This window comes from Callorhinchus milii, unplaced genomic scaffold, assembly GCF_018977255.1.
Source record: "Callorhinchus milii isolate IMCB2004 unplaced genomic scaffold, IMCB_Cmil_1.0 Scaffold5, whole genome shotgun sequence".
NCBI lineage: Eukaryota > Metazoa > Chordata > Chondrichthyes > Chimaeriformes > Callorhinchidae > Callorhinchus > Callorhinchus milii.
The window spans coordinates 10,991,076-11,003,163 of record NW_024704746.1 but is presented as its reverse complement, the minus strand read 5'-3'; the positions used below and the strand labels follow the sequence as shown (position 1 = coordinate 11,003,163).

General features: G+C 38.8%; 1 protein-coding gene across 2 annotated transcripts; it reads right to left on the bottom strand.

Annotated features, from left to right (window-relative positions):
- Positions 1–2,041: 2,041 nt before the first annotated feature.
- On the bottom strand, positions 2,042–7,414 carry LOC103180035 (leucine-rich repeat-containing protein 52). 2 transcript variants are annotated; one of them, XM_007895643.1, is made up of 4 exons: positions 7,115–7,414; positions 6,763–6,894; positions 4,592–5,376; positions 2,042–2,737 (listed from the first exon to the last, which is right to left on the bottom strand). In XM_007895643.1, exons 3-4 carry the CDS (start codon positions 5,229–5,231, stop codon positions 2,406–2,408), a joined length of 972 nt encoding a protein of 323 aa, XP_007893834.1. In that variant the 5' UTR covers positions 5,232–5,376; positions 6,763–6,894; positions 7,115–7,414; the 3' UTR covers positions 2,042–2,405. The 2 variants fall into 2 exon arrangements, with proteins under 2 accessions (XP_007893834.1, XP_007893835.1); XM_007895644.1 differs by lacking the exon at positions 6,763–6,894.
- Positions 7,415–12,088: the final 4,674 nt, after the last annotated feature.

The following is a 12,088-nucleotide window of genomic DNA, read 5'->3' as shown; positions in this document are numbered from 1 at the left end:
TACATTCAGCAATGTCCCCAAAACCGCCATGAGGTGAATTATCAATTAACTGGTTTAACTCAATTTTTTACACATCTATGGATGCAAGTGCAGGAGCAATTAAATTGATATTAAGTTCATTCTTCATTTAAAAATTATTTTGACCCAGGACATTTTCACCATATTTTTTCACAGTATCAGTGGCTATGTTGATTCAGATAGATGACAGGTGTAATAAGGAAGCGATCACTTTCATCATGTACCCTACCCTGCAAGGAAATAGTATCAGGCTGGAAATGATGGGAACATTGGAAGTCTCAGCTTCAACAATGGCACTAACCCAAAAGTGCAACCTTGATATTTTTGCATTTTTTCTCCTTTTGCTGAATTTTTTTCTGAAAACGAATTTGTTTTAAAATATTTGATTGAATTTGCATAAAATGTGTATATGTAAATTAAGCCATAAGAAAATAACAACAACAAATTACATCTGTATCGCGCTTTTCACGTCAGAAAGATGTCCCAAGGTGCTTGACAGTCAGGGATCCACACCTGAGCTAGTGGTTGGGATCAGGAGAGATGGAGGGCAGGGAGAGTAGGGGTAGGTGGGTGAGCGAAGGTACGGTCGAAGAGGAGGGTCCTGAGAGGGGTCTTGAAGGAGGCAAGGGGAAGGGGCAAGGTGGAGGGACTGTGATAAACTTTTTTTCTATAAATGAAAAATGCAAATCCCCTCTTTCCATGAAGGGTAAAATCCACATGTCACTTAAGTGACTATGAACATGCTAACCCTTTGCCTATTCAAATTATAATTTGGGAAATGGGTAAGGAAATTCAGAATGAATGCAAGTTAGGGTTATGGAAGAAAATTTCACCACAAATATCGGTAAGAGTTTTTTTTAATCAAAAGATAATGGAAAGTGTTATTAAAAAAGATGTTAAAGGGTAGGAACAATAGATACATATATGAAACAACCTGACACTGTTGTAATAATAATAATAATAATCTTAGCATTTGATATAGTCCCTTATTAAATCATTGAGACATCGCAATGCGCTTAATAGAATATATTGTAAAGTGAATTGACTATGTATTTTGTGGACAAAACTGTGATGGGGAAATGGTTCAGTATTCCATAAGGATGTTTTTTTTTGTGAACTTATGACTGGCTCAATGCTGCCGCAGAACTCCTCCAGAGATTTTATATTATAAGTTGGGTTTGCACAAGGTGGCAGCATTTCCAACTCAGCATCAGGCTTTGTGTCGCTTTCAGTGTAGCCTGAATCCTCTGTAAGATAGGCTCCTGTTCACAAAAGAAAACTGTTTGGAAAATGCAGCCTTACAAGTTTTTGCACCCAGGGTCAACTTTTGATGGCAGCTGTTAACCTGAGAGGAATCTAACCATTTGAGGAGCACTGTTTGCCTTCTCAGCACTTTTCAATTGAGTCAGTACATTTTTGCTATCTCAGAGAGGGAGTTTCCTGAGCAATGCCTCTTTTGATAAACAAAATAATTTAAGTGAAGGTTTCCCTTTCTCTTTTCGGAAGATAACGTTTTCAGCCTATCAACATTGATGATTCATTAGGAGAAATTGGCTCAGGAAAGTTTCAGAACCCGATACTGAACCTGTGAGGAAACCAAGGTAACCTAGACTCACTTTACAGTTGAAATTACAGAATTGGTGAGGTACCTTGGGTTACTAATTAATGTTAATTCCATTCCCTCAAACCTCTGTCAACGTAATGCTTTCAATCAGTTTCCCCAAAGGCACTATGAGACAAAGAGTAATGAAAGAACATAAGAACATAAGAAGTCAGCATTTGGTTTATACCCTGTATTCCTAAGACAGGAAAAAAGCAGTTGAGGAGAAATTTTAACCTTAACTTGGAAGCTGGGTGTTTGTAAGAAGACCAGAAATCCAGATACTAAATTAAAACCCAATTTAAGAATTTTCCACAATCCTGCGCATTGAGGGAACCTCATAGAGTTACAGGTATATAAAATATTATTGTTTTATGTAGTATGAACATTATTCTTTTTAATAAAAATCATTTTCAAGGGTGCTTTGGATTAAATAGTATCCTTTATTTTTGTGCATTTCAACTTTGTACAATTCAGCATCAAATAATATACAGAAAATCACCAGCATGGATTATACAGCAGAATCATTGTTCAAATTTGGACAGATACGAAAGTAAAAGTCAAAGGGTTAAATACGAGTACAAATTAGACACGTTAATTGCAATCTGACTGCAAAGTGACCGTGGATGATTTCGGCATCAAGACATCACAGTGTTGATGCTATATTTAACAGTCATTTAAAATTAATTCTGTCTGGTTGGCATACAATTGCTTGCTGTAATTCTCGTATGGATTGATTTCACACTGAATATCCAAGAGTAACCTAGCCAGTGTAACCCGCTTACAATCATCTTACAAGTTTCCCATTGAAGGATAACTTTCTATTGATTTCATGGACAATTTCGATAGGCCGCTTGGAGTATCGGATTGAAATAACCTTGCGCAGTTTATGGTAATTTTCAAGATCCCTCTTTTTGTATCGCCTGAAAAAAGACATCACTAAGCTCAAAATTAAATTGAAAATGATACTGGCAGTGAATACTGCAGGGCCAACAAGAAACCAATAGAAGAGGTGACTGCAGTTGAACTGTAGGCAGCACAACGGAAGTTTATCTGCAACCTCTAAGACTCGGACTCCATGCATTCGTTTAGGATATTTGCAAATGACATTAGCGGCATCTGGTAAAGACAGAGAAAAGGATGATTAAACGGAAAGGTAGAAATCAGCCATTTCATTCAGATGTGTGTGTTGGGTTTAGGCTTGGAGAGGTTGTCAGAATCTGGATCCTATTTGTTTACATCTTCAAACTTGATGTTCAAATTTTAGGATCTTGTTGTGTTCCCATCCCAGTCTCTCTCCTCTTCTCTCTCCTGCTGCTGTATAGTTCCAAAGCACAGAGCATCGGCCAGTAACTCAGCCAAGTAGTCCTTCTCCTTGTATTAACTAAGCAGTGGATATCGGGGGGAGGCTATTTGACTGTGGAATGCGCTCAGACTGAGACTGATCCTGTCCTTACAACAACAACTTGCCCTTCAATCAGAATAGCAACTCGGAGCACTTACGTCAGACACACACATAGACTACCAGCTGATTTTTCTCTTCTTTAACCCAGGAGAACAACAAACTTAATATAAGAATCCTGTTAGGAAATCAGCAATAAAATAAATCATATTTCAAAACTCTGCATGATGTTAATGTCTCATCCTGGTATACAACACCTAGAATTTCTTAGCCTTTGTGTGTAATGTCTTGTTCTGTATTATTTCTGAATGTTTGTGGTTTGAGGTGAGTTTGTGGTTTAGTGATTTCCTTTCCCCTTTACTTCCCTACCGCCCAGCCATTTTAGGAGTTTCCTTTGCTGTTGTGCTTCATGCTCAGAGACTGTCACTGTCTACAGGACAAATTCCACATAAAAAAGACATGCCAGGGGTAACTAGCCCTCAATATTTTACCTTCCCTCTCTCCTGGGTAACCTGCTGCAAGCCGAGTGCTCCATCTTGTGTTCTGACAGAGAATCAGTGAGATTCAATCTGCTGTGTGGCTGATGAACTTAATAATAATAATAATCTTTAATAACCTTGACATTTGCACCTTTCATGTCACGAGGACGTCACAAATTGCTTTGCAGGATTTACTCTGAAATGGAACAACTGTTTATTTTGTGAGCGAACATGGGAGCCAATTTGTGCACAACGATGTTCCACAAAAGGCCATGAAATAAATCAATTTTTTTTATTTGGGGGATTGTTGGGAAGGACACCGGGAGAAATTGCCTTCTCTTTTTGAACAGTGCTATGGGATCTTTACCTTCCACTTGAACAGACGGACGGGACTTCATTTTAAGAGTCTTAAGTGAAATGAATTTGAGCAATTTCAATCTTAAATGCTAATTTCAATATATGTCCACAGCATCAAAATTAATAGAAAAACCCTCCTTCCATTTGTATAGTGCCTTTCAAGGCAGGAGGATGTCTCAAAGCGTTTTACCGGATTTACTTTTGGGTTTAGTGTAGTGACCATGTGTCTTGTAGGTGAAGGTGACAGCCAATTTGCACGCAGCAATGTCCCGCAAACAGTCTTAAAATGAGTAACCAAATATGAGTCTAATATCCAGTGATTTCTAGTGAAATTCCACAACTAAGGAATCCAAATAGGATTCCTTCCAGTTACCAGAAGTACGTTATGTATTTCACACAATCATGGGAAAACCACTACTAAAGTACATTGATTCGAAGTGGAGTTCCTTTGAGTAAGGAAATTTATTTTTTCTGTTACAACTCAAAATATGTTAGACTCCCAAATTTGTCATCATTTAAGATGAAAGAGGAGTATTGGATAAATAAAGTAAACTNAAAAAAAGTCACTCAATCCATGATTGTTTGCTGTGCGCAATTGGCTGCCGCGTTTCGCCCACAAAATACACAGTCAATCCACTTTACAATGTATTCTATGGAGCGCTTTGAGACGTCTCAATTATGTGATAAAGCACTCTATCAAATGCAAGGATAATTATTATAATTAATAAATTTCACCTGGAATAATTTCTCGGTTGTTTCCCATCCAATTACTTAAATCATTGATGTTGCAGTTGCAAATCCAGTGATTGCCAGCCATATGAAGGGATTTTAAATGAGCAAGTGTTCTGAATGCTCTGACATTAACAAGTGTAAGAGCGTTGCCACTTATGTCAATTTCTCCAAGTTTTATGTTTTTTATAAATGCAGATGAATCAATTAAAGTCAATCCGTCATTGTTATTTATCTTCAGCACAAGCAAATTTGTCAAGGGCTGGAATACCGAGTGAGAGATAGACCTTAGCTTATTGTAGCTGAGATCTAAGTACACAAGCATCTTCATGCCGAGCAATGAGCTTTCAGAGATTTCCGATATCGAATTATTCCTGAGATCAAGATGCAATAAATTCCCCAGATACTTAAGCTTGAAAGTAGGAAGCTGAGAAACATTGTTGTCAGAGAGAACCAGTTGCTTGGTGTTGAGTGAAATATTTGCTGGAAATCGTTGCAGGCCTCTATCCGTACAGTTTACAAGAAGCTGACTGCACGTGCATCGAAATGGACAACCAACAACCAACACTCCTTCAGATATCAAGAAAACCCAGAACAGTCCAAGGAGCTTTGGGAAATAAGACCCTATGATGAAGGATCCATCCATTTTCCAAATAGGAAACTCCTCTCTTTTTTTTGCAGCCGCAACTTTTTCGTCGACGATAATTTGTTCAGGGTACTCTCCAACTTTCAGCTATCCCTTGTTACACACGTTGTCCTGGAGTCTCAGCGGATCCAACTTCATCAAAAATCTAAAACACAAGGATGTTTTACTGGGTGTGAAAGGAATGACACCTTTGAGTTCAGTTAATGTTAATTATTGTCTTCCTTCCAAGAATTAATGAATAAATGCAGCAAGTATTGATTAAATATTCTCAGCTTGGCACCTGAGGTATGAACTGTAAGAGGAAGAGATTGTTATATTCACACTGGATTGTAATTTTCTAGTGGATGGAAACCAATACAGAGGCCCTTGATTAACCTAGATCTGTGCATCCCTCACCTATGACATACAGTAAGAATATTACCAGTTGTCTTTTCTTTAACCCATACCTCTGAGACAAAAACAGTCTCTGTTTATTCTACTGATGTCATTTGTAATCATATTGAAACCAGGCATTACCCGGAATTAAAGAACTTTAACTATCACGAGTGGCTGAGTAGACTGGGGTTATATTAGTTGGAGTTTAAAAAGACTGAAGGGTGATCTGATTGAGGCGTTCAAAATAATGGACAAAATAATTGCTAAAGCAAGAGGACATAACACTAAATTTAGAGCTTAGCTCCCCTTTTTCTTTGCTTGATTCTCTGTCTTTTATACCATCAGTGAAATATAAGTGTTTAAATTATCAATCACATTAATAATATCCTTGCATTTGGTATAGCGCCTTTCACACAAGGAGGACGTCCCAAAGCACTTAATAGGATGTACTGTAAAATGCAGTAAATGTGTGTGTTTCACGGGGGAATACGGCAGCCAAGTCAGGCACAGGAATGTCCCCACAAACAGCCATGAAGTGAATGATCAATTTTATGTGGAAAGATCGTTTGCCAGGACACCGGGAAAAACTCTTCTCTTTTTGAATCATGCCATAAGAAAATCACAGCCCAGAAACTGTAACTTTTGCTAACGTCAGTGAGTACTCTCTCCCGTTGGACCATCCACCTGCCAATCAACTTACCCTGCACTCATATTCGGCCGTTTACCTGTCCATCAATCCATTCTGCACTCTCAATGGACTATCCATAAGTGGTTCACATGAATAAACAAACGGGTTCTCCATTTAACAGGCAATTAATTCACTTTACATCATATTCTGTGAAACGCTTTGAGTCGTCTCAACAACGCGATAAGATGCTATATCAAATGCAAGGAATATTATTATTATTATTATTATTAACATCTCAGCTGAAGGACAGCACCTCCAACAATGCAGCACACTCCAGAAAACACTGCATTGAGTATCAGCTTAGACGATATGCGTTCCAAGTCCCAACTTGTTGCTCGAACGCACAACCTTCTAACTCAGAGGCAAGAGAGTACTACCAATTGAGACAGGGTGACACAGTATTGCCTATTTATTTAAATGCATACAAAAAGTCACCGCTTGACCAGCACAGGGGTGATCATTACTTGCCTCTCTTCAGATGTGCAAAAGCATTGAACTCAGGCGGTTTCAAAGTTCATCTCAAGATCTTCCTCTTCCACCGCACCTTCGGTCATCTCCCCGCCTCATCCCATCGGCGCCCACCCCTCCTGAATCCAACCCCTGACGTGAAAGGTTTTATAACTTAAATTTGTTGTTGTTGTTTCTCACTTCTCATTCACCCATCAAGAAAGCCTGTAACTTATTAAGAAATCTCTTGAAGAAATATCATAGGTTAGAGCTCATGGTTAAGTGTTGGGAAGGAAGCGGTTTCGGCATTCAGTATAAATTCATTTTATGAGAATAAAGCAAGCGCAATACGTTATGAAAAACATTTACTCACACTTGTCTCTTCTGTCCCAGCTCAGCAGTGCAGTGAAAGGATGTCGGTCGCACCTTAAACACGGGATGGGACCATGTCCAGGGAACATTTCAGCGTCACTGTGAATAAACAATGACTGATTCCCAATCGCAATTTAGTTGCTGGAACACGGAAGAGACCAAGTTAATGAGGCAGTAACCGGGAATTACTGTATGTTTGCCATTGGGGTGGGGTCTGCCTGATTTTAGCATTTTTAAAGGTCTCTCTGTGCACCGGAAAGCTTGTCAATCCACATTTTTAAGTCATTCTGTTCACAAACTAAAAGCGAGATGAAGAACAAAAATGAAACATCTCGATGCATTTGCATTAAATATATACAGAAAAGAAACAAGAGGACATAAAGAATGTTGTAAAGCAGGAAGAAACTTTTGCAGCCATTCAGTGGATTACGATCGCACTTCTATGCAAATTTCAAGGCACATAAGTTCTCATTTCTCATTGTTCACCCATTAAGGTCATCAATCAGGAAACTAAAATAGTTCAAACAAATGCAACCTATATCTATCTCAACTATGCCTGAACAACATCTATCAGAACAACAATTAAACTATGAAAGGTTTATTTAACTCTTTTACAACATATAGTTGGTATAATTGCATTTGCCTCCTGTTGTTTTCCCAGAATCCAACCAATGATAGGTGCTATGTTAAATGTAACAATTACATTAAAACTCCTGATAAATTAACCCTGGCTCATTATCATGCTGTCAATCTCCCGCCCACATTGATTTATATATTTGTACATATGCCTAACTCGCCACTCTGAGTAACTCAACACTGAGCCCTTTTCCCTTTAAAAGTTGTGTCAATAGGCGTTCACTCTAATTCTTACATTTGATAAAATACCTTTCATGTTAGGAGGGTGCCTCAAAGCACTTCACATGATTTACTGTGATGTATATTGACTGTATATTTTGTAAGTGAGTATCTGGATCTCAGTAAAAACTATGTCAAAATGAATATGGACATAATTTGGAATCCCCAGGCTATATGAAGTGCGCTTGGGCTCTTTCAATCTAGCTTCTATTTGCTCCAAATCCACAGCTCCAAAATCTTTTGCAAATGTGCCATTAAGTGGGACTAGACTGATAATCTAGGTCAATAAGGTTGCAGGAAATCGCAAATGCAAGAAAGGAAGATGTTCTTCAGGCTCAGTTACAAAGGCAGAGGCAGCACTGTATCTAGCAGTGTTTTAAAAGTGCTCTGAGATGCTATCATGCATGGTGATCACTATATAAATGCAAGATGTTCTGGTTTTACCTGGAACATTTGATACAAACATTGTGACAGAAAATTAAAAAGTGAGCTCTCCTGATGAATGTAAAACACAAAAAATGTAAAATAATCAAGACACTAAAGAAGAATCAAAGGTCTTATAATAATAAAAATATTAGTAATCCTAGTATTGGATACAGCACCTTTCATATCAGTGGGACATCGCAAAGCCCTTCACAGGGTATATTTAAGATGTAACGACTGTTAGAGGAAGGGGAGAAAGTGCCTGTACTAAATAAATACTCTTCATTCCAAGTCATGTTCTTCTGCATCCATGTCAACCATTTGTGATAAAACAGCAAAAGTTACAGAGCTAGTTTTAACCTCAATTGACATTCTAAGCATACCACACTGGGAACAAGCCCTCCTACCTCCCCCCACCACCACCCCCACGCACATACAGACCAACATTGCTTAAATTTTAAATAAATTGCTATTTATATTTGCTTGATCATACGCCAGTTCTGAAAACGGCATTCAAAAGGCCATCCTGTGCTAGCCAAACAACAGCTCAGCACCAGCCATTGGGAATTTTTTTTGTGTTCCTTTTTGTTCTGCGACCATGGCAATGCTTCAACTCAAACCTGTTTGCGTGGTCAAGCTCAAATCAACTGCAGAGCTGCAAAGTCTAAAATAAAACTCTGTTGGACCACAGGGCACAACAGAAGTTAATTTTTCAGACATTCAAGCCCTGCTAAAGGGTCTAAGCAGATGTACTGATGTATTTTGTTGGAAATGTTGCGCAAGTCGTGTAAGCCGCGTGCAAACTGCAAACACGTTGTGCACGGATCGCCTGACATGTGTTAAGCTAAGTAATTAATTAAAAGGATGGCACATGGATGACATTATTTATGACAATGTCACCTGTGATTCCCGCTGTACTATACACACCCTTAAATCTGACTTAGATAAATCACGTAGGTCCACTATTAGATCATGACCAACCTGTTGCATACTTCAAACATTTCCTGCTTTTTATTTGTGGTTACACAAAATGCGCACTCTTCCTCCTCAGGGGATTCCCACAAATTCGTCAAAGTATAACACAGAGATGGTCTTGTTTAAAAGCCAGGTCCAAAAAACTGAGAGTCTTGGCTATTGAAGGAGGCAAGGAAGGGGGGTGAGGCGGAGGGACTGTGAGATGCAGTTACAGAGGGTGGGGGCAAAGAGGCTGAAGGCCCGCCTGCCAATGATGGGGCGGGCAAGGCGGGGGATGTGAATCAGACCAAAGCCTGCTGAGCGAAAGGAGCAGACAGGTTGGTAGGGGGTAGGGGTCACAGAAGTAAGGGGGAAGCAAGGTTTCAATCAGCATGGCAGATTCTTACTGTACGTAGGGTGCCAGGTAACGTATGTTTGAGGGTTAGATATCAGAGACATGGTCGCAGACATCAGGGTCAGATTCCTGAACTGAGTTTCTACTCCCTGAATCTGTAGTTCACCAGTTAGGCTACTGGTGGTTGGTAACTTCTCATGATGCTAGCGATCCGACTGAGGACAGGGCAATACCTTTCATTAGGTTCAGAGAATCCTTTACTCACAGTTGGCTGTAATATTTCTTCAAAATTCTCACTAGAGGACTCCTTGGATAGCAGATACTGCAGTTCACAAGATCACAAAAGTGGTTCACATTCAAGTTTCTCATTAACACGTCTGGATTACAGATCAAATGGTAAGTTGCAGTAACCTAGAGTCGACAGATGCTAAACTGGTATTTAAATAACCTAGTTAAAGGAGCTAAACCTTTCCCCTCCTAGCTAATCTAATGGCACTATTTGAAAAAAGAAAGGAGTTTCTCTCAGTGTCCTAGCCAACTATACCCTAGTTAAAATGGGTCATTGACTTAATGGCTGTTTGTGAGCAAATTGGCTGCCGCATTCACCTACAAAATACACAGTCACAGTCGTGAGGGGTGCCATATAAATGCAAGTTGTTGTCGTTGTTGTATAAATGTGAATTTGTTTTGTATTGCAGTAGACTTTCCTACATTTCTGTAGCCAAGGAACGCTCTCTTGGGTCTGATCACTCTGTATGCAGAGTTGCAAAACCATCCAATGCTACAACAAGAAAATCAAGAGCCAGGGTGGAGAATAATATCATTTTAACATTTCAATTGCTTATTAAATCTGAAAAACTTGCCGGAGGAAAACAATAACATTTAAGCTTTTTGTTTACGTCCAACTTGCTACAAGGTACAATAGTTTCATTCAGTTTCCCTACAATTCATGTACGTCCATTAAACAATGATGGATCATTGTATGCTGGATACATTTTGTATACCACTTGCATACTTTTGCTGTACTCTGTAACTTTGTTGCCCACACATTGATACAATATTTCACCAGTTTTGTAAAATAAAGTGATGTGATCACTAACACCACAGTTACTTAAGTCTTATCACCTGGTGACTGGCAAACAATGCATTAGAATGCCTTTTCACAAATTTCATAGAAAGTTACAGCATGAAAACAGGCCATTTGACCCAACCAGTCCATGCCAGTGTTTATACTCCATATAAATCTCTAACTTTCCTAATCCCCTTTTCCATATCCCTCTCTTCCCTCTCACTCGCGTATGCATCAAGTTTCCCCTTAAATACATTGATGTTTTCTGCATCAACCACGGCTTCTGTTAGTGAGTTCCACTGTCTACATAAAGAAGTTGCTTCTAAATTGACTTTTGGATCTGCTAGTGGCTATCTTATAATTATTGCCCCTGTATTGTGAATGTACCCAAAGTGCAAAAAGCATATTAGTGCCTGCCTGCGTATCTTATTTCGTATTCAACTGGTTTTAAGGGTTTCATAACTGAAACCATAAAGGGTAACAAAAAAAGACATATTTCATGAAAGACTATAATAGAAATTTGTTAAGGCCTGGTAGATTGTAAAGGAACTACATTGTTTGAGAGGAAGCCTTCTGCCATCATAGGAACACTTACAGTCCAAACTTCCATCCACTCTCAGCCGTTTGGTCATAGAATTGCAGTCTGCACAAGATTGTGGAAAATCCCAAACTCGATCTTATTTTGGAAGCCAGCTGCCTTTTTTTAAAAAAAACAGCAGGAAAACTGGCTTCCTGGCTGAATTGAAAAATTTATCACAATTTTGAGACAAAGTAGTTTCAGAGGTTAAGACTAGATGGAATTTCAGGAGCTTCTTTTAAAAAATCCTGATATGACCATGACCTGAGTGGGCTCTTAATTCCTCTCAAATGCAACACAATCCATTCAAGCACGTGTGACAAGTTCCCCATGTAACAAGAACAATAACACTTTATTCACTCTAAATTTACAGCCTCGGGCCACAGTAACCTGTTCACAAGGTACATTAATTGAAATCATGTTTTAGCTTTCTGATGGCACAAGTCACGCCCTATTGATTTGAACATTGTATACTTAAGTAATACTTATCATTAAATTTTACTGTTCGCTCATTGGGAAGCGTAGTGTTCTTTTGTGGCTTCAAGAACAACTAATGTTACTGCAACTATTTGTTATCAAAATCTCCTCAGCCCAATTTTAAGCAGCCTGTATGATAGAGAGAGATCAGTCTGATTCCAAGAAAGATAATGTTGTACATTTTTGTAATGTGATAATAATAATCCATGTATTTCACATAGCACCTTATCAAGTTGTCCAGGCATCTTAAAGTGCTTCACAAGAT